The 20892-nt window shown below is 36.7% G+C and overlaps 1 protein-coding gene across 2 annotated transcripts in view; it reads left to right on the top strand.

Annotated features, from left to right (window-relative positions):
• The first annotated feature begins 501 nt into the window (after window positions 1-501).
• The window catches only part of LOC145693311 (clavesin-1-like), an 88889-nt gene continuing 68498 nt past the window's right edge, over window positions 502-20892 (top strand). Inside the window, exon 1 of one of the 2 annotated variants that reach the window (XM_081769182.1) lies at window positions 502-804. In XM_081769182.1, coding sequence (XP_081625308.1) covers window positions 786-804 — 19 coding nt within the window. In that variant the 5' untranslated portion in view covers window positions 502-785. Of the gene's footprint in view, window positions 805-895; window positions 1410-20892 lie in introns of those variants that run through there. The other variant, XM_081769181.1, reaches the window with a different exon arrangement.

The following is a 20892-nucleotide window of genomic DNA, read 5'->3' as shown; positions in this document are numbered from 1 at the left end:
TTGGCGCTTAATTTAGAAAATTAAGTCACTCAACAGATTATTTCCGCACTAGTGTAGACGATAACAAAGTACCGTAAATACTTTAAGCCAAAATTTGAAAATTAACACTGATTTCACGCTTATTGGCGACTCATTACGTCTACTTACAACCTTTAAAAACTTTTGTTGGCGTGGGTTCTTATACATGATGCAAATTTTGACAAAAATAATACCTTCTATCTTTTTCACGAAAAGTTATTTATTTACTAATTTTTAGTGTCGTTTTTAGATTGGATTTTTCGCTCAGGTTACCATTACTGATGCGAACTGTATCCCGGTTTCGTAGCCTGTTCCTGTTCCTGGTGCGCCAAATATGACGCAGAGAGGTTACCTCCGTCTTGAAGAAGACCTATCGGCAATTTACAGAAGTAACAACAAAAAAGTAAGAGAGGTCAAAGAGGGTAGAGAATAAACTCGTTGAAATTTAAGAGATAAGCGGTTGTCAAGAGAGAGCACTATGGACCACAGGAAAACATGCGATTTTTAGAGAGGTAAAAGAGAAAAAATTTGAGAAGAGAAAGCGGCGCCGTAAATAGAATAGAATCCAAGTCGAAAGGACCGAAACCATTCGTAGCCTCAGTCTCCGTAAAATGTACGTAGGCCTATAGCTTTGTTGGCTCTACCATGTGGTCGGAATTTCGGATCTAAACATGTGACTCCAACGAAGATAACCAGGAACCACGATCACCAGCCAATTTCTGCTCAGAAGCCGAATATTTAAAAATATTTATAAAGTGAAAACGTGAATGATCACAAGAAACATACGTATGTATGCTACTTTTAGGTCATGTGAATTACAGAATGAGAATAAATTGATAAGCAGTTGTTTATTTTAGATAGCCAATGCCGTGTGAAGTAATATCACTGTATACAAGGACACGATTATCGTTAACAGCGTTCCTTTTTATTAGATTTATTTACATATATTTTTAAAACATATTTCTTCATTGGACTGTTTCTTTTCCCATTTCAAAAAACAAAAGAAGAAAACATATCACGGGATTTGTGACGTCATTTTTGTTACGAGACGATCTGTTCAGCACATTCCAACTTGAACATACAGTTTTGTCAGCATTAAGAATCACAACACACAGAACTGTGTTTGTTGCTCTAGTCTCAAGCTTCACCATTGCTTTTTCCCCTGTTATTTCTGTTTTATTACGAACTTCTTTTTCTTTCCTTTTGAGTCACACGGCTGTGAATACGTGCGTCATTTGTAAAGCTTCTTTTCACCATGCCAGTGGAGCGTCAAACACTTCTTGATTTGAAAGATCCGCCTTCGGAATTCTACGAACTGGCCAAAGTCAAATACAGAGAAACTCCCGAATTCGTTCAAAATAATTTGGATCAACTTCGAACTCTAGTCACAGGTGAGCTCTTATTTATTAAATCTTTTCTAGTAATATGCAACTACACAGTACGAGTGGGGTGACAGTGGCTCATTCATAAAGCGCTTATCTCTGGTGTGAGAGACTGGTTCGATTCCAGGCCATATGTAAGTTTGTGGTGGACAACAACATGTCCATGGGTGTCTATATAGAGGGCAAGAGAAGGGGATACAGTAGCTAGCACTCCAAAACACTTTATTTAGAAAAAAAAAATAATATTTAGAGTAAACTTTACAATACACGATCCATCTGTGCATCGATAAGTAGGGCCGCTTTAAAAGGGTATAGTGCGGTTAAGTAGGGCACAGTAGAGTAAAATAAGAAAAAAGTAGAGTAGGGGTGGGAACGGGTTAACATAAGGTCAGGAAATTTTTGACCCATTTTCATAAAATTAATAGTGTAATTTCCCGTTTCTGAGCGAATATCCAGCTGGAGCGGGCATTGTGAAGTTAATTCCATTTTAATTATTTATACAGAGTGGCTCAAAAGTAGGTGTACAGTTCCGTAGTGACCAACTCATTGCTCTTTATATCATTTCTTCTTGTGGTTATAGTTAAGGAGCCGTACTTCCCATTTAGGGAAGGACGAGAAACGTCATACTTTCAGGAATTATTCAATGACTATCTAGGATGTTAAAAAGTAGGTAATAAACTGAGTTCTTGCCCTTGTACTTTGGGTGTTTAGGTAGTGCAACAGTAAGATGTATCCTCGTGCACGGGAGATAAGTAGTTGTTCTTAACTATTACCCTTCTTGTTATCCATCAGACAGGCTTAGGTTCTTTATTATTTATTAACTTATACCTTAGGCTCGGAACAGCCGAAACAAATAAACCTATAAACTAGAATGTTATACTTGATCAATGCAGGGGCGTATAGGCCTACCTACTTTTGGGCCACCCTGCATTTCGTGTATAATTTTATATTTGTTCGTTTAACGATAAGTTTTGTTGTACTTAAATTCCATAGTAGTTTGCAATTGTTTGGTTGCAATGATTCCATATTCAAGTGATTAAAGAAGGGTACAACTGAACTCAATAGATCAATAGAATTATATATACAGGGTGAACCACTAAAATGCCCCCTCTTTGTAACTTCTAAACTGACAAAAAGAGGTGAAATTTTGTAGCAAGCAAATATCAAGAAGGGAAAGTAGTTTGACGTGCTCTGAAATACTACCGGATTAACAGTGCTGCCAACTCAAAGATGTATTCTTTCAAACGGAACTCTATACATATTTTAAATAGACTTGTAAAACGAAAATTAAGATTCCATCCGTTTTGTTCAATGTTGCCAACTAAGGTCGATACAGTAGCACAAACATCCACATTTTTCACAGTAATAATTTGTGAGATAAATGAGGGGACACATATACAAAGAAACTTAGTGTTGAATACTATGACCATGTTATGATGCATTCCGAATAAATAGGAACAAAGTTACAAGAATTAAAAATTTTACTTTTTTTTCTTTCTTTAAAAAGTGCTGAGATAAGTGTCATATCTAAGGAGCTATATAGTTTTCAAAAGACGAAACGTTAGGCAATTTGATGTCTCAAACAATTCCGGAAATATGATAAACATTGGTAAAATTGGCAACACTGCTTAAAACTATGTTGATTGATTCATTGAGGTTTAATAGGGACGTCAACATTGAGACTAATTAAAAAAAAAACTTTCAATTGCTATGTAAAAACTATAAGAGCTTTAGGGATGGTATCGAGACGAGACGAGACTTTGTACAGTCTCGCTCTCGTCTCGGTTGATAAATAACGGTCTCGGTCTCGTCTCGAGTAAAAAATCACCGTCTCGGTCTCGTCTCGGTCAACAGATGCTTGTCTTGATCTCGGTCTCGAGTACCAAATGTCAGTCTCGTCTCGAAAGTCTCGAAATAAATAGTGTGAAATTAAAATAGTGAAAGTATTATTCTCGTACAGTCTGTCGTTTCCGGTTATTTTTTCCTTTCATTTTGACTTAGAATTATGGTATGGTGTACCTCTTCATAGCTAATTTGCTAGTGCTAATGCTTTCCATGCGCGTATTCCAGGTTCAATGATCAGTGGGTATATCACTCTAAAACCCTAATAGAACCCATATTTCACTTTTAGCAATAGACTTTGTCTCATATAGCCTCAGAACTGCCTATACAATTAAACTCTATTAAATTAACTCCAGTACTATACAGTAGTTTATTTCCTTCCTTTGAATCAAAATTGTTCAATACCGCCTAATGGATAACGCAACACATAGCAGCACGAATGTATTTAATCGTACCGAAATTGAAACTTTACAATTTCTCATTATTCAATACATTCTGCTTTGACTGTAATTTTAAAAACAGAATATAACGTTCATTATCTTAACAAATAGGATAAATTATTACTACAATATACGTATTTTGTTTGAAATTGATGAAATGCTTTATTAGCGTTTCACATCTCCGTGTTTAATTGACACTTTATAACACGAACGTCCTGAACCTTGTGGTGGGAGCTACTACACTCATCTTTGCTATGTGAGGTCTCGAGTTGGATCACAAAACAAGTTAGATTCAAAGTCCGATGGTTCGCATAGTTCGCGTCTCATTTTAAGTGCATTCTGTTCTTATACAAGTTAATAAGATCGTAATGCATTACTTAAGCACATATCCAGTGCCGTAACATAGATTAATCTTATTCTTGAGCTCTCAACGGTGCATGCAAACTTTATTCGAGAAAACTAATCTTGCGTTTATTACGTTGAAATTTTATATTGACTGAAAATTAGTTGCGAAACATGGACATACATATTATATATGTATATAGGTAATTCGAGTTATCTGTATCTATTTTTTCACTCGCCAAAACAAGTGATTCTTAACTTTCTAGATTTCTTTTGTATTACTCTTCGTAGTTTTGCTGCAACATGATGGGTTGAATAGTCAAAAAATACTTTTTTCGCTCTATGATTTTCATTAAATTTTGGATCCATTTTTACCCTACCTTACCTAGTAAAAGTTATATATTTAGTCTTAGTTGAGGAACCGGTTTTTCGCTTCTGTAAAATTACGAAATTATGACTTGGTTTAGTTTACCTCCGAGGTCCAGATATAATAAAATCATCACAGTCATCATAATCAATCATTATCAATCCATTGCTGTATGAAGGTCTTTCCAATTCTTCTCCACAACTATCTAACTTGGGCAATTCTTTTCCAGGTTACTCCTCAATGGCTCTTGATTTCGTCACACCTTCTTGTATGCGGAGGTTTCCTAAGCTGTTTTTGTCTCGTGGTATCCAGTCTAGAATTGTTTTCGTCCGTCGATCATAATTTCTTCTTGCAATACGTCCAGCACACTTTCCAGCTCATATTAAATTATTTCATTAGCACCATCAGTATTCATTTCTATATATCTGGGCTACAAATAGTTCGAATTCGCTACTTTAGGAGTACAGACACGCTACTTTTTAATCATCGGATCTGACAACACTGACTGAATGATTTAAATCAACACAATGTGAGGACCCCCATTTGGTCTAGCGGCTAGAACTCTTGATTTCGGTTCGCGTGGTCCCGAGTTCGGTTTCCGGTAGGGATAAAGTTGAACGGCCGAAGTGGTTCGGATTCCACTATAATCATTAGCTGCACGTCTCCTTTAGCCGCCCTAGCATAACTGTGGGACGTTAAACTAAAACAAAACAAAACAAAAGTGAACACTGTGTATTACTAACTGTAAGTTCTTGAATAATTGCATATAGCTACATGGTATGGATCGAGTTTGAGGTGGTCGGTGGTCAAACTAAAGCAAGTGAAATGTAATTAGGGTGCAATTAGAACTTTTAATTAAGCACGGACTTAATCTAAAGTGTACACCAGGCCTAAGGCTTAGGGGGGAACAACTAGTGTTACTGAAAATGTATCAGTTACATTTAATTTCAGTTACAATTTGCATTTACATGTATTGCTGGAACGAAGATTTAAACATTAACATTATAAGTAGCCCAAAGACTATGAAAAACATCGTCTCTTGAAAGCATTCTTGCACCATAAAACAAATTACGAGTAATTTTAAAATATTTTGCAGTTTATCTACGTTATTTGCACATATTTAGAATAATATTTAGCTATCTATTTAAGTGGGCAACACTGCTTAAAATAATGTAACTGCGACTTGTAATTAAAACCACCAAAAACTGTTAATGCGTAATTTTAAGCAGTACAACAATCACTACCAATGTATTTGGTATCTCTGATGGCGTTATAAGCATTTAAGTCTTTTGGAAGCATCTGCATGATAAGACGTGATATGTCAGCGCGTTTTCGAAGTAAAGTCTTTAGAAACGTTTAAATTTTCCGTTTCTTGTAACTTTGTTCCTTCATTCATTCGAAATATATTATACCATGATCACAGTATTTGACGCTAAGGTACAGTTGATGCGTATTGCACCGTCCATGCCATTTGAGTTATTAGAGATTTCCAAGCTACATAAATAACGTATGGGCTATTGTGGTTTTGTTAAATAACTAAATTAGAAATATGTAATACTTTACGTAGCGCAATTTGAGAAAATAAAACTTCATTTTGCTTTAGCAAGATTGCTTGTTTATCTGGTGATATTGCAGAGTATCAAGAAGAATTTCCCAACTTGGTACAAAATTTCAGCATTTTTAATATATATATATATATATATATATATATATATATATATATATATATATATTTCATTTGGGCTGAATTGGGCTGAATATATATATATCGCAGATCGTAGGGGAGGGCTATAGGGACTTTTAGGGGAGGATATATTTCCACGGAGATATCTCGAAAACGGTTGAACATAATGAACCGAACAAACACAAAAATAGGAAATGCCATGGGGCACACCGAATGGTGTTGTCGCGGCGCCTCCCGGGGCCGCCTTTCATGGGTACCAGGGCCAAACTTTAAAATTTTAAATGGAAACATGGAGTGAGTAATACCTCGTTCCATAGATCTTTAAAAAGTAAAAAGTGTTGTGGCAAAAGATTTTTCACATGGGTCACCGTTTTCAAAATGGTCGCCAAGACATGGTGCCTGTATCAGATAAAACGTCCAGTACCACTAGATCCCTAATATGAAAATAGTTGGAGATAAATGAACAGAATAAAACTCGTATAGGAAAGCACATAGGATATTTATCATTCCACGGCTCGAATAAAATGCAACGGAAAAAAAGATTATTAAAGTATAATTGACATGATGCAAAAGAGGAAATGATAGAAAATGATCTTTCCGATCTCTGTCCGTAAGTAGGTGAAGCGGAAATGAATGTTAAAATCTCAAATGAGAACCTCACTTTTTATTTGCAATAGATATGGTTTGTCTGAAACAATTGTGTGTACAAATGACTGGTACTATAATTAATAAAAATAAAGTGAAATAAGGTGAAATTCAAGTTTAACAACATTTTACCCGCCCCTTCGCCTATGATAATCTAACGCATTGCGTGCAAGATTTTTGGGACATATCTGCATCAGTATGTACCGTTTCGTTACTAAGGATCACAACTGAAATTACCGTTGAAAGTTATTCGGAATGTAACTGTGGACATCTCAGTGAAACACATATTCTATCACATGCAAGAAGACATAGAAGGAAAAGAAGCGAACCAATATCATGTAGACGACAGTTGAACAAAACCAACGTTTGTAAACATTGTTCTAAAACTGCATTGTTCGACAAATTGGTTTCGCATTTCAGTTGATTCATTTTTGCATCAAACCATTGCCTGCAATCAAAATGGAAGATACCTTTTCACAAGGATTTTACATACTTTGTCCCATTACAAAGACATTTATCTCTTATAAAAACATATTTCAAATAACTTTGTTTCGTAGAAACAATTTGCAAAAACTAAGGCTCTCAGTTGCAATTTCACCGATCCTTCGTGCTTCACTCACCTACGGAGTGAGGTTGGGGCGATAATTTTCTAGGAGTTAAATTTCTTTCTTTCCATTATGGCACTTTCACTCTAATAATCTTTTCGACTGTTGCAACATTCCCAAGTTATAGAATGATAAATACCCTCTGTGGTTTCCTATTCGAATATTTGTTCTGGTGTTCCCATATTAGTGATACTGGACGTTGTACCTGATGCAGAAATCATGTCTTGGTGCTCATTTTGAAAACGGTGACCCATATGAACAATCTTTAGCAACAACACTCTTTAGTTTTTAAAGATATGTCGAACGAGGTATCATTCACCCCATGTTTCCATTTACAATTTTGAAGTTGTGCCCTGGGCCCCCATGAAGGGTGGCCCTGGGAGTCTCCGCGACAATATCAATCGATGTGCCACATGACATTTTCTATTTGAGTTGTTGTTCGATTCATTTATGTTTGACCGTTTTCATATTAGTGGTACTGCACATTTTACTGTATCTGATAGAGGCAACATGTCTTGTCGGTCATTTTGAATACAGTGCCCGATATGAAAGATCTTTTGCCACAACGCCTTTTAGTTTTTCAAGGTCTATCGAACGAGGTACCACTTACCCCTTGCTTCCATTTAAAATTAAAGTTGGGCCCCGGGAACCCATGCAGGGCGGATCTGGGTGGCACCGCGACCATATATATATATATATATATATATATATATATATATAGAGAGAGAGAGAGAGAGAGAGAGAGAGAGAGAGAGAGAGAATTCTATTTGCACCAGCAGTGGATTTTGTTTCGGGAGAGGCTTGAGGAACGAGTAAGAAACATTTGCGTTGTACGTGCAATGCAAAAAATTATCTATTTCGGGAGGGGTTTGAGCCCGATAACCACCCCCTAAATACGCCACTGTACATCAGTCAACCGTTGTCATATTATCTAACATAGCAACGAAACAAATTTTGAGTGAAGGCAATTTTAGTATTTATCAATATCAATATTCGAGACGAGACCGAGACTTTCGAGACTGATCTAAGTCTCGTCTCTGTCTCGTCTCGATTTATAGAGGTCTGTCTCGGTCTCGTCTCGGTATTTTAAAGCCCGTCTCGATCTCGGTCTCGTCTCGGTATATAAAAGTCCGTCTCGGTACCATCCCTAAAGAGCTTGTAATTACAACCAGCAAATAATACCACTCTAATGTTGCATATTTGAGCAAAAGAAATCAAAGAATACTTTAAACAATTCCCATTTTATAGAAACATATGTCTGTTGGAAACGACATGTTCTATAAAATAGGATACCAGCAAAATCATTTCTTCATCCTTGGAATCAAACATATAGGTTCGCATGATAGTGTTCCTGAGACTGCTCTTGATTCTTCCATTTTCTCTCACATTCTGATTTCACCAGTTCTTCAATAATCATTTCACTTTTGTTAATCATTCTTTAGCTGAAAGAGCATAACGCGAGACATTAGAAGATTTGTACTGTTTAAAACAACTATTATACTATACATTCTGTTATAATTATTATAAGATTTTTATGTTTTTAGATGTGAACAAGTTAGCAGTATCATAGTGCACACACCACGTGAAGATGTTTGATTTATCACAGTGTACACAACGTGAAATTTATTCCTCTCGCCCTCCACCTTCCACTCATACACTTTAGTAAGATGAACGAATATTTGAAAATAGCAAACATTTAAATGTTTAGATTTGTCGGTACAAAGTCATCACTTAGTTTTATTTTAGAGATAGAGTACGTACAAATTAGTATTTTGCATCCTGACCATTATACTAACCCGTTAATCTCAAGAGTACTGCGAGTAGTCTATTAACCATGGATGATATCCATAATTAATACCACAGAAACGCATGGAGAACCGTTTTAGATTGATCGTATCTTGGGATCAATTGATAGGAACGCGCCCATCAACGAACTAGATTTTTAACTCTCTACATACTGGCCAAACTTGATGATCATTAAGCAGTTCTTGAGATTGTGTTTCCTGGATGCAAACACCCACAAAGTATCTAATTACTTTTGGTAATCAAATCTTAAAAAGCCTCGACATTACAAGTTATTTTTTCCCTCTAATGCATCAATGTGACGTACTATGTACTATTAGTCTGTAATTTTTGGAAGTTTTCATGTGCATCATTAATGTAGAATTTAATTCCATGCACGGTGTTGTTATGGAAACTTTATCGTGGAACGGTAGGAAAACGAACAGTCTCTCTTGCTAGCAACCAAACTAAAATGTATTAATATTGTGAAACAAGTATTTCATAATATTTTTTGGCTCTCAATTAGCCATACATTACACAATACGCTAAGGTACAATTACTAGCCCAGTAATTATGAGCGTTTACTTTATTCCGTTCCGAAAACAAACAAAAAGGAGATAAGAGTACCTTGAAATATAATATTACATTAATGAGTTTTAATCGTGGCTAAGCGGTTAGCGTACGCACCTTTGGCGCGGGAGACCCGGGTTCAATTCCCGGCAGGAGCTCATGTGGTTCGGATTCCACGTCTCATATAGCCTCGCTGTTGAACCGGACGTGAAACTCAAAATCAACTCAATGAGTTTCAATTATTTGTGAGAACCGATGTGTTCACCCGTCTTTAACATTAAAAAAAAATCTCGTTAATAAATGTAGCATCCCTCTGAATCAACTCAGAACGTTCACCTCTGGTGCGTGAGGTCTCTGGGTCGATCCCAGCTCGCGCCAAGTGGACTTTGTGGTGGACAAGCACTGTGTACTTGAGTTAGCCCGTTTCCTCCCATTTTATTCATTCCCCCCATGGAATTCATTTCTTGCGTCTCCTTTAACCTAGCTGGCATAAGCATGGGACGTAAAACTCAGATTTCATTTTTACTCTGAATCAAGCATCTGTTTGAAACAGTACACGAATAGCTGGAGGGGGATAGCTCGAAACTACGAGAACCCACTTCATTTATTATTATTATTATTATTATTATTATTATTATTATTATTATTATTATTATTATTATTATTATTATTATTATTAAAGTGATAATCGAGTGCAAAGTAACCACAGAAGAGTCTTTATGCTAAATAATTTTAAATTATCCAATGGTCACTTTCTAATTTTGGTTGAAAATGATCATTTTTAATTACGCACGTTAAATTAAATTCTTTTTTAAAATAATCATTTATTTAGAAATGAATTAAAGAGGTGTTTCTTAAGTAAAATCTAAAATTAAATCTTCACTGTATGACCATATTTATATCGGCTTTTGCTTTATAGGTACTGTACATTAGTTGACAATGAAGAAGTTTTATTTTCATCTTTCTTTCGTTATTCGTAGTAAGAACTAACGTAAGAAGACATGCACTTTATTCAATTGTAAATTTATTTTGAGACGGAGTAATGAATAACATATTTTACTTTGCATTCAACTTCTTACCTACTGCAAAACTCATCCGATCATGGCAGGATGTAGATCTTGATCAATTTAGTATGCATATGCAGTGGCGTAGACAGAATTTCGTTAAAGGGGGTTGAAGCTCCCAATTATGTTTGCAGAACAAAGCGAAAAGGGGTTCAGCCTATTTCTAATGCTGAAAATTCTATTTTCCATTGTTTACAATGAGAACTCTCGAACCAAATGATTTTCTAATGTCAAGTTTTAGGCATCCTGTCTTTTCGGTGATTATTCCTAAATGGTATGTCCAATCGAGACATGTGACCCTTATTGACACCCAGCGTGCGCTCTCAAATCACCATATCAAATTTGGTTACAAACGGTGTTGGCATCTAGGACAATATCCGGACAAGCGAATGCCTAAGTCGAGTTAAAAGCAGCTTCGCTCCAATTAGGCTATTTTATGTAAAAATAGTATATATATAATTGGTTGTAAAACTCTCCGTTTGAACTTTTTAATTCGCAGTTTTTCCAATATGCTCTTGAAAGTAAATTAGTTACCATTTGGACACTGTATCAAACACGTGATTTTTCTCATAATTATTAATCTAGGGTGCCATCTTTTAAACATGCAATATTTCCATCCTCATTTCTTTCTATACGATGACTATCAACTTTTAAATTTTGTCTAGGACTGTGGTATGGCTTGGTCAACGAGGCTACAGCTTTTAAGCCTCTTCTCCAGAACGGAATCTGGCTGTCAAAATTTACCACTTTCGTGAGGGCCATTTGCAGAAATTCAATACATAACTCTTCAGAACCTTTGGTCCTAATTCCATCTAACTTCAAATCTAATATATCTCTGACGTCCTAGATTCACCCATTGCTCGATTTACATCTGTCATTTTGAAATTGTCTTGACTGGAAATAATCCATACGACATACGATTAGCTTGGAACTTACGTTAAGGAATTTCTTTCGCCTCCTGGAAGTGCATTCTCTCTGATAAGCTATCTAATATAGTGTTAGGGGAGAGGAAGGGAATGGCGATCAGCCCACTTTGCCCATTTGCGTGACCCGAGGAGAAGTCAAACTAGTGCTGACATCTGCCTCTTGTAGCAAGGTTTCTTGTGTATTGTCGAGGAAGTTGTCAGAGAAGACTGAAGTCGACAACGTGCTGAAACTTGTTTTTGTTGATTTTCTTATAAGGATCTGCATATTTCAACTCACGATACGTACAATTTTAAGTTGTAAGATCTAGAAGTTACTAAGATTCATAAAAAGTTACATTTACGTCTAATGCACGACATATAATTATATTTCAAATAAACTACGTTTTACAGTATAACCAGCTCAATTTTCAAAATGATGCAATGTTGGGAATGCCGATCAACGTGATCGGTTTACCATCATGGTGATCGCCATTGCTAACAAACATTTGGAATACTTCTCCAGCCAAAAATTATAAGAGGCTAGACCTAAGATAGGTAATACGCCTACTTGAGTCAAACGCTGAAACTTGGGTATCGGTGTAACCTTTGTGGATCGTGGGTGCATGCTGGTTGTACTGTTGTGGACTCACCACATGTATATATCTGTGACGTGTCTTGGAAAAAACGTCAATAAAACATTCAGTTGACGTTTCTGTCTTTCGAAGGCAGTGTAGAAAAAAAAAACTTGAACTGTTTATGAAACTATGTGTGTTTATTAAGCTTGTACTGTGATCGCCATTACCAACATGTGATGGGAATGGCGACCAAAGTAGCAATTTGAGTTTTTTCCATCGTGTTCCCGAACTGAAAGAATGATCCTCTTTTTATTTTACACACTTATCCTGGAGTACGTATTTACAAATTTGTTTCAATATATTTTGCAAATGAAACTACGTAATAACCCATTTTTCTTAGGTGATCGCCATTGCCCACCTCTCCCCAACGTTTTGATTCCATGAAAATGGCCGATAAATAGCAAGTATGCGAAAACTGATTATTACAAGGGAAATTATAAACGTAACCAAGAAAGTTTTGTCGCTTTTCACCCACCACCTTCAAATATCGATATTTCACCTAAAATGTACCTGGAAGATCAAAAATAGTTCCCATCAGCATCGACGACCTTCTGCTAACGATCTGGAAGGCCATGGTTCCATCACGGTAGAACTTAGTGGGCCCAAAAGCGAAGAAGAAATCAAATGCACTTTTCACCTCAACTCGGGATTTGAACTGGTGTCCTCTAATGTTATTGTCCAAGGAATGGAACAGGTGATAACCAGACGATGCAATGTCCGGGGAGTATGGCGGATGCAATATTTCCCATCTAAAGCATAGAATGCAGTCCCAGGTCATCCTAGCCACGTGGGGCTTAGTGTTGTCCTATAACAGGATGACCCCTTTGCGATTCAGAGGTGTTGGCTCCAAAGTTTAGAGTTTTTCTTGAACATGGTTCAACTGCTGGCAGTACATACTGTAATTGCATTGATGCTCTGACCAGCTGGTAGCAGTTCCCGATGCACGATTTCGCGAACAGTCCTCCAAACACACAGGAGGATAATCTTCTGGTGCATTGCTGGTTTCCACTGTTTTGGAACCGGTTTATGGGATACTAATCAATGACGATAGCGCCATGGAGTTTCGTACATGACCCACTTCTCATCCCTGTCCAGATCAACACCCTCCAGAAATGGCTGGTTGCTTCTTCACACGATAAGCAAAGAAACACAGGTGTCTGCTTTCGTTGTCTTCTAGCCCGGAGTCAAATCATGTGGAACCTATCGACCCAACTTGTAGTGCTTCCCAAATTGATCAAAATGCTTGCGAAGGTTTCTCTACTCACACTGAATTGTAGTCTCAGTTCCTCGTATGTCTGGCCACTGTTCGCCTCAATTGCTGCCTGAAGATCTTCATTGTGTTGCTATTCCAACACTTGGTGCGTCTTCGAATGTCTCGTCACCGTCCTTAAACTTGTTAAACCACAGCTACGCTATGCGCGTAGTCACGACACACTCACGAAACGTCTGGCATGTCTTCCGCCTCGCTGCGGCAACGTTGACCCCAGTTTGAACTCGTACAGCATACACACCCTTATGACGCTCTGTGGAGGTCCTATGTTTACTCTGTCCTTATGCAAGTTCACGGTGTAACTGAATTGCCACAACCAGGTATGGGTACCCGAAGGAGAGGATAGGGTAGGCCCGTCCCCCCCCCTCTGGCTCACGAAAATGTGTATGTGAAATAGCAAATCACGTATATTAAATACCAGAACTACCAGATGTAATATAGGAACCATGGAGATTGCCCCCCCCCTCTGGAAAATTTTCTTCGGGTGCCTTAAACCAGGTAATATGTTGGATATACCCACACCAACAACTGACCTTCGCCTTATCTCCATTCGCATTCAACCCACAGTATGAAAGCCAATTGACCACAAACCTCCATAAAAAGCAACAGAACCTTCTTGGTTACCTTTGTTATTACATGTTGATTTTTCAATCGCAGTCCGCAGTGTTGCAAAATTTGGCATTTGAACGCTTCGCACTTCGTGTCATTCCCACGAATACTACCTAGATATCGAAAACTATTCACTTGTTCTATTCTCTCCCCTCCCACTTTTATATTTGACACAGACCTCTTCGTTCCAATCACCATTGCTTTTGTCTTTCTAACATCTTTATTTTCATCCCATATTCTTCAAAGCCCATCCTTGGGTTTTTCTAACATTTTATTGATTTTCTTTTTAGATTCTGCAACAAGCGCCATATCGTCTGCAAATCTTATGCATCTAATCATTCTACCTTCTACCGAAATGCTATCATCATCATGTAAACTCTTTTTCACTATCTCTTCTAGATAGACATTAAATAGTGTTGGCGAGAGGCAGCATGTCCCCTTCCAATTGGTCTCTCTTCCGTCAGTTCTTTCCCTATCTTAACACTTACTTGTTAGTTCATGTATAAGTTTCTTATGAGTCTTCAATCTTTCCATTCCAACCCTATCTTCTTTAGAACTCCCAACAACAATTCCCAATTCACGCGGTCAAAAGCCTTTTGTAGATCAATAAATACAACATACACCTTTTCCTTTTTCTATAAATCTTTCACTGACTGCCCTTAACAATTTAATAGCATCTCTTGTGCCCTTACCTCTTCTGAACCCGAACTGCTCCTCCTCAACTTCATTTGTTCTTCCGTATAACCTTCTGTTCAACATTGGGAGCAAAATTTTAGCTGCATGAGATATGAGACTAATAATTTTATAATCCTCACATCTCTTTAGGTTCGATTTCTTACTCCAATGTTAAAGATATAAGTTAATAGAAAGTCAGGATAGGGAAATTTTTATCACCACCCACTGGATGTAAAGCAGTGAAATTTGATGCGTGTGATTCCTAAGTACACAGAATAACAGTCCCTCTTTCACTTGTATGAATTTTGAATGGACAAGGAACTTAAAAATACACATTTCTTTTCAACAGGTTTACATGAAAATAAATATATATAAGGAAGTTTGTTCGCATGTACACTCATGTCCAAAATGATTGTCGCATATCTATAACTGTCTTCTTGTAAGAATATAATTTGATAATGATTTTGCAGGGTACTTTTAATACTGACACAATGTGTGTAATCGGGAAATGTATATTTGTGGTAAATTTCATAGGAAAAGAATTAGAAATACGAAAATTAGAATGAGTAAAACAAAATGTTGCTAAATGGACAAAAAAGTTTTATTTTCGTTTTATTGTTCTTATTTACTGCTCTATTGACATGAAATTTGATACGTACTACCATGAGCAAAATAAATGACGCGTCTCTTTATTTTGAAATTTTTTGAAAATATCTCTGTTTTCTTTATATGTTCGAAATTTCGGAAGGTTTCCCCAGCAGGACAGGTTAATAACAAACCCGTTTTTAATATTTGTGTTAGATATTAGCTTAAAATAAATAAATTAGAAGCAAAAAAACATTAAATCGACAGAAATCTCGAGAATTACCAACTCTGCTAAAGTGGGAAATTTTCAAGAACGCGAGGGAATTCTGCAGTTCAACACGAAGCAGCGACATCTATGTCATTGAGAGAAATGTGGATAGAATCTACAAACGAAACTTTTAACGAAATATTTCTAATATGTCTTATTTCGTGCATTATCTGCAAACTCCAAATATATGAATATATGCTAAGTATTAACGTAAAGATAGAGCAAAAAGTGGAAATTGTCTATGGAAAAGGACGAATTGGTAGCGCGACCGTAATGAAAAATAGTCTTTACCGTAGAACAGGTTCAGTTCACGTAAGAAAACAAATAGCTCAGTTAGTTAAAGCAAGTAGTCTGTATGCCGAAGGTAGCGGGTTCGAATCCAGATGGAAGTGACGTTGTCATTTTTATTATTATGGTTATTTTATTTATTTTTTATGTGGGGAAAAAATCAAATTGTAACATGTGTAAAATTCATGACGATACCAAAAAAAGAAAATATATCGTTGTCGCACTTGCATTAGCATCCCTAATTTTGTTTGCAAAAAGTTTAGTAATTATTTCCCCTGTGCTCACTGCTCACTATACGTAATGCTCGCTGGCGCGTTGTTTCCCAGTAAATGTTAATCCCAATTTGGAGAATTTTATAAAGTTTCACAATATTTCTCACTAGATAGTCTTCTATCTACTTGTTTGGATATTTTGATAACAGATTTCCCTATTAAATGTTTAATTTTCCCTAGATGTTTAATTACGGAAAAGTTTTACAATGTATTTGAATTAAATTGAAATTGTTTTGAATTTACCACATGAGATAAGTAGCTCGAAGGAGGAAAACTCAAGTAATTGATATTCTACGTAAAAGCAACCTATTGTAGAATGATGATACTTCTTGCCATCAGCACATAATCTTCACGTTAGAGAGTCAGACAGAAAAAAAATCTGGTTTTTCCTCCCTATGACCACCCATCTTAAACCTCTACATTCCATTGTTCGTCTCACAAAATTTCGGTGCTCCAAAAACATTCATATAATAATAATAATAAGAAGAAGAAGAAGAAGAATAAGAAGAAGAAGAATCCTGAATATGCCATCCTTACATAATGTAAGGATATCTTAGTTTAAATCTTAGATATCTTAGTTTAAAATGCTTTCTTTAGTAATTATTAGAACAACCATGTAGGAGGGGGTACGACGTTTTATTTTGCCCCTCTCATTTCAGTACCCTTCCAACAGAAAGTAATTTCTGATAAGCAGGGTAGACAAAATGAATAAGAAATATATTTACAGCATCCTCTCCCCTTTCATGATTGGAATATCACGTAGCATTTTTTTATTCTACCAAAGATGGCCCTGTGCGGTTAGGGGTAGGTAACTAAAGAAATACCTAATATACAGCGCTCCTTGATTGTAATATTACCGCTTCTTTATTTGTACGAGGGAGCCCCAACAAGGTGATAAAAAGAATAGGAAAAATGTCTATTGAATCCAGTGGCGGATCCAGCACAAACTTCTGGGGGGGGGGAGTGAAAGATTCTTTTGATGTGAAGCTATCACAAATTACCACTTAACTAAACTAAACATAATAGTGGGGTGAACTGGAACTCAGTCAGTTTAAATTGATGTAAAAGTTTAATTTTTGGCTTCATATTAAAGTTTTGGTTTCAAATGAGAATTTCAGTCCCAGTGGTCAAGGATCAAATCTCGTGGGGCTCTTCAGTGTAGGCTAATACGGGCCCCTTATGAGAAAAGGCAAAAATATTAAAATGTTTATAACGTTCGAATTTTTCGTCTATTTTAAAGAAATGTTGGACTTCGTATTAAAGTGTTGGTTCCGAATAGCAATTTCAGTCCGATGGAGAATGATCAAATCCTGGAGTCGGGGTGGCTCATCAGTATGGTGTGCTACGGCTCCATTATGGGAAAAGGCAAAAATATGAAAATGCTTATAACTTTCGAATTTTTCGTCTATTTTAAAGAAATTATAGGCTTCTTATTAAAGTCTTGGCTTCTAATGACAATTTCAGTCCGTGTGGACAATTATGAAATCTCGGAGGGCTCTTCGGTGTAGAAGTTTCGGCTTCTTTATGGGACAAGATTCACGTAATTGATATTGCAAAATTGTTTTGTATACATTAGTGTAAACTTGCACCATTTGGTTAATTTTACCTCTTATATTTTGCAGATTTCAAATTCCAAGCAATAGTTACTTCTCAAAGCTAAAAGGCACTTACTAGTTTCATTAAAAGGAAATGTCTTTTATGAAAAGTTGTCATGGAGTAGACGAACGAACAGGCACCCAAACATTGGTTGAGTCGAACGGTTGAAACTCGTTAAGCTCACTTCAATTATTATTATTATTAATAATAATAATAATAATAATAATAATAATAATAATAATAATAGAGCATTCATGGGGTCCGTGGCTCGACTCCACTTCGCGCCAAGTGAAATTTGAGGTAGACAAATACCGTGTGCATGGGTATGGGTTTTCTTGGAATCCATTTTCCTCCCACTTTCTTCATTTCATCATTTCATTCATCATCATTCTCCCTTAGCGTAGGTGCATAATCGTGCAACGTTAAACTAGATATTCCATTTAATTTTAATTTCAATAATAATAATAAACAATTGATTCAACTGAAAGGACTGTAATTTATGTTGACGGCAATTATCATAAATATGCAACCATTATAAAAACAATGCTTTGAGTAGAAAGATAATCCGTCCCAAGTGTTAACGAATGCGCACGAGATAAAGATATTCTCTCAAAAGTAGCTCTCTGCCTTAAAATTAATAACGGCATTTGTGATTTTTTTTAAAAATAAACAATGTCTAAAGTTAATAGTTAACTTTTCGAAAAGAAGCTTCATTAAGGGTGAACCTGAAAGATGTCCACAAACTTCGGGAGATGATTCGTGACATCAAAAGGAGACAAATGGCCCCCTTGCAGTTATCGAGTTCAGCTTCGTTGTCGAGATACAGGGTTGCCAACTGGTCGAGTTTGAGAAACTCACTGGAAATAAATTCAACTCCAAGAATAAACTACTACAGGTCAATTGACTTATACCATGTTGCAAGGTTAAATATTTGTTTATGAAGTGTGTACAAAATTTGCCAGTGTCTTTTCTGAGAACATCGTCGAGAAAAAGACACCTCCAAGAATAAACTACCCCACGTAAATTTTTCTAAGAGAAATATCTGATAGGGTCTAGGTCAAAACCCCCACACTCAAATGTCAAAACACCCACACAAACGGTCATAACCCCCACACAAATGGACAAATCTCCCAAACGCACGAACGGTCAAAACCCCCACAGCCAAAACCCCCACACTCAAGAAATGTCAAAACGCCCACACGATCGGTCATAACCCCCACACAAATGGACAAATCTCCCAAACGCACGAACGGTCAAAACCCCCACAGCCAAAACCCCCACACTCAAGAAATGTCAAAACGCCCACACAATCGGTCATAACCCCCACACAAATGGACAAAACAGCCACACATAGCAACGGTCATAATCCCCACATAAATGGACAAAACTCCCACAAAATCGGACAAGTCCCCCACACTCTGAAATGATCGTCATTTCACGTCTTTGTTGCGGCTCTTTATGACGCCCAAGAAGAATAGTTGCAACACATGTTTAAGTGGAATAAAAAATGGTATTATAAAGTACAAGGGCAATACATGAGTATGGGGGGTTTTGTCAATTGGTGTGGCAGTAGTGACTATTTCTGCATGTGGGAGTTTTGTCCATTTGTGTGGGGGTTTTGTCCATTTATGTGGGGATTGTGACCGTTGCTATGTGTGGCTGTTTTGTCCATTTGTGTGGGAGTTATGACCGTTGGAGGTTATGACCGACTACCAGTGTGGGGGTTTTGGCTGTGGGGGTTATGACCGTTCGTGTATTTGGGGGATTTGTCCATTTGTGTGGGGGTTATGACCGATCGTGTGGGCGTTTTGACATTTCTTGAGTGTGGGGGTTTTGGCTGTGGGGGGTTTTGACCGTTCGTGCGTTTGGGAGATTTTTCCATTTGTGTGGGGGTTATGACCGTTTGTGTGGGCGTTTTGACATTTCTTGAGTGTGGGGGTTTTGGCTGTGGGGGCTTTGACCGGTTCCCATCTGATACTGCAATATAGGGTTGTTAATTAAATATTGATTAATGAAAAATAAACAAAATTGTTAAAACCATTTTGGAGAAAATAGCTTTTTTCGATTTTCGGCTGTTAGTAAACCACACTTATTTTAGGCGGTAGGAGAAAATGGGAAAATCTCCTGTAGGAATACTATGTAAACCCTAAGTTTAAAATTTGTTGTAGAGACGTTGAACGGTATGGCCTCTAGGCGAGTGCACAGAAAAGTTTACCGAACGGACGGACCGGAAAAACGGGTATCGAAAAATCACATTTTCGGTATGTAAACGCCATGAAGTATGTAAATCCGTTGAAATCTGAATTTGATATACTATTTTCACAATCACCATATTTTCTTCTTTCTTTTGTCGCTCGAAAAAGAAAAGCCTGAGTTTACCACAGAAAGCTAGGGTGTTTACCAAAAAATATTCAATTACAGGACCACCGCACTAAACTTTTTCAATTCAATTTCTTAACTGTGTTAGGCCGCAGTTGTTACTGAAGTGTGTATTTGGATAATACGAAAAAAATATATATCGTATTATTCAAATACATCGAATGTCAGATTATCGAATAAAAACCTTCGATTGAAGAAAATCCATACTACAAAACTAACTCACACTTTGAGCACATTTTCATTAGACATATAATAGAGCAATTAATGCAATAATTGTTTATGAAATATGAAAAAATCAAATGAGTCATTTTCGAGAAAGTCGTTCAAAAAGAAAACGTCAGAAGTAACCTACCTCTTGTGAATTGTTTCGAACAATGAGTTAAGATATACTTTTGCTTATTAATGAAATATTTATTTGCGAAATTTGAACAAAATCGCCTGTCGTTCGAGAAAATTGTTGGGAAAAACCTTGACCCCCAAAATAATCTATCCGTCGTAATTGTTTTTCATAGAAATGACTTATACTAAAATATAGGGTTATTAATTAAATATTTATGAATTATCAATAAAATTGTCCACGTAAGTTTTGAGAAAATCGTGAGGGAAAAATAACTCCCCGAATAAACTATCTCTTGAGGATTCTTTCAGGGCAAGCGAGTTATTCCATAT

Source organism: Thermobia domestica, chromosome 8, assembly GCF_964235325.1.
Source record: "Thermobia domestica chromosome 8, izTheDome1.hap1.1, whole genome shotgun sequence".
Taxonomy (NCBI): Eukaryota; Metazoa; Arthropoda; class Insecta; order Zygentoma; family Lepismatidae; genus Thermobia; species Thermobia domestica.
This window is presented reverse-complemented; position numbering and strand designations above follow the sequence as displayed.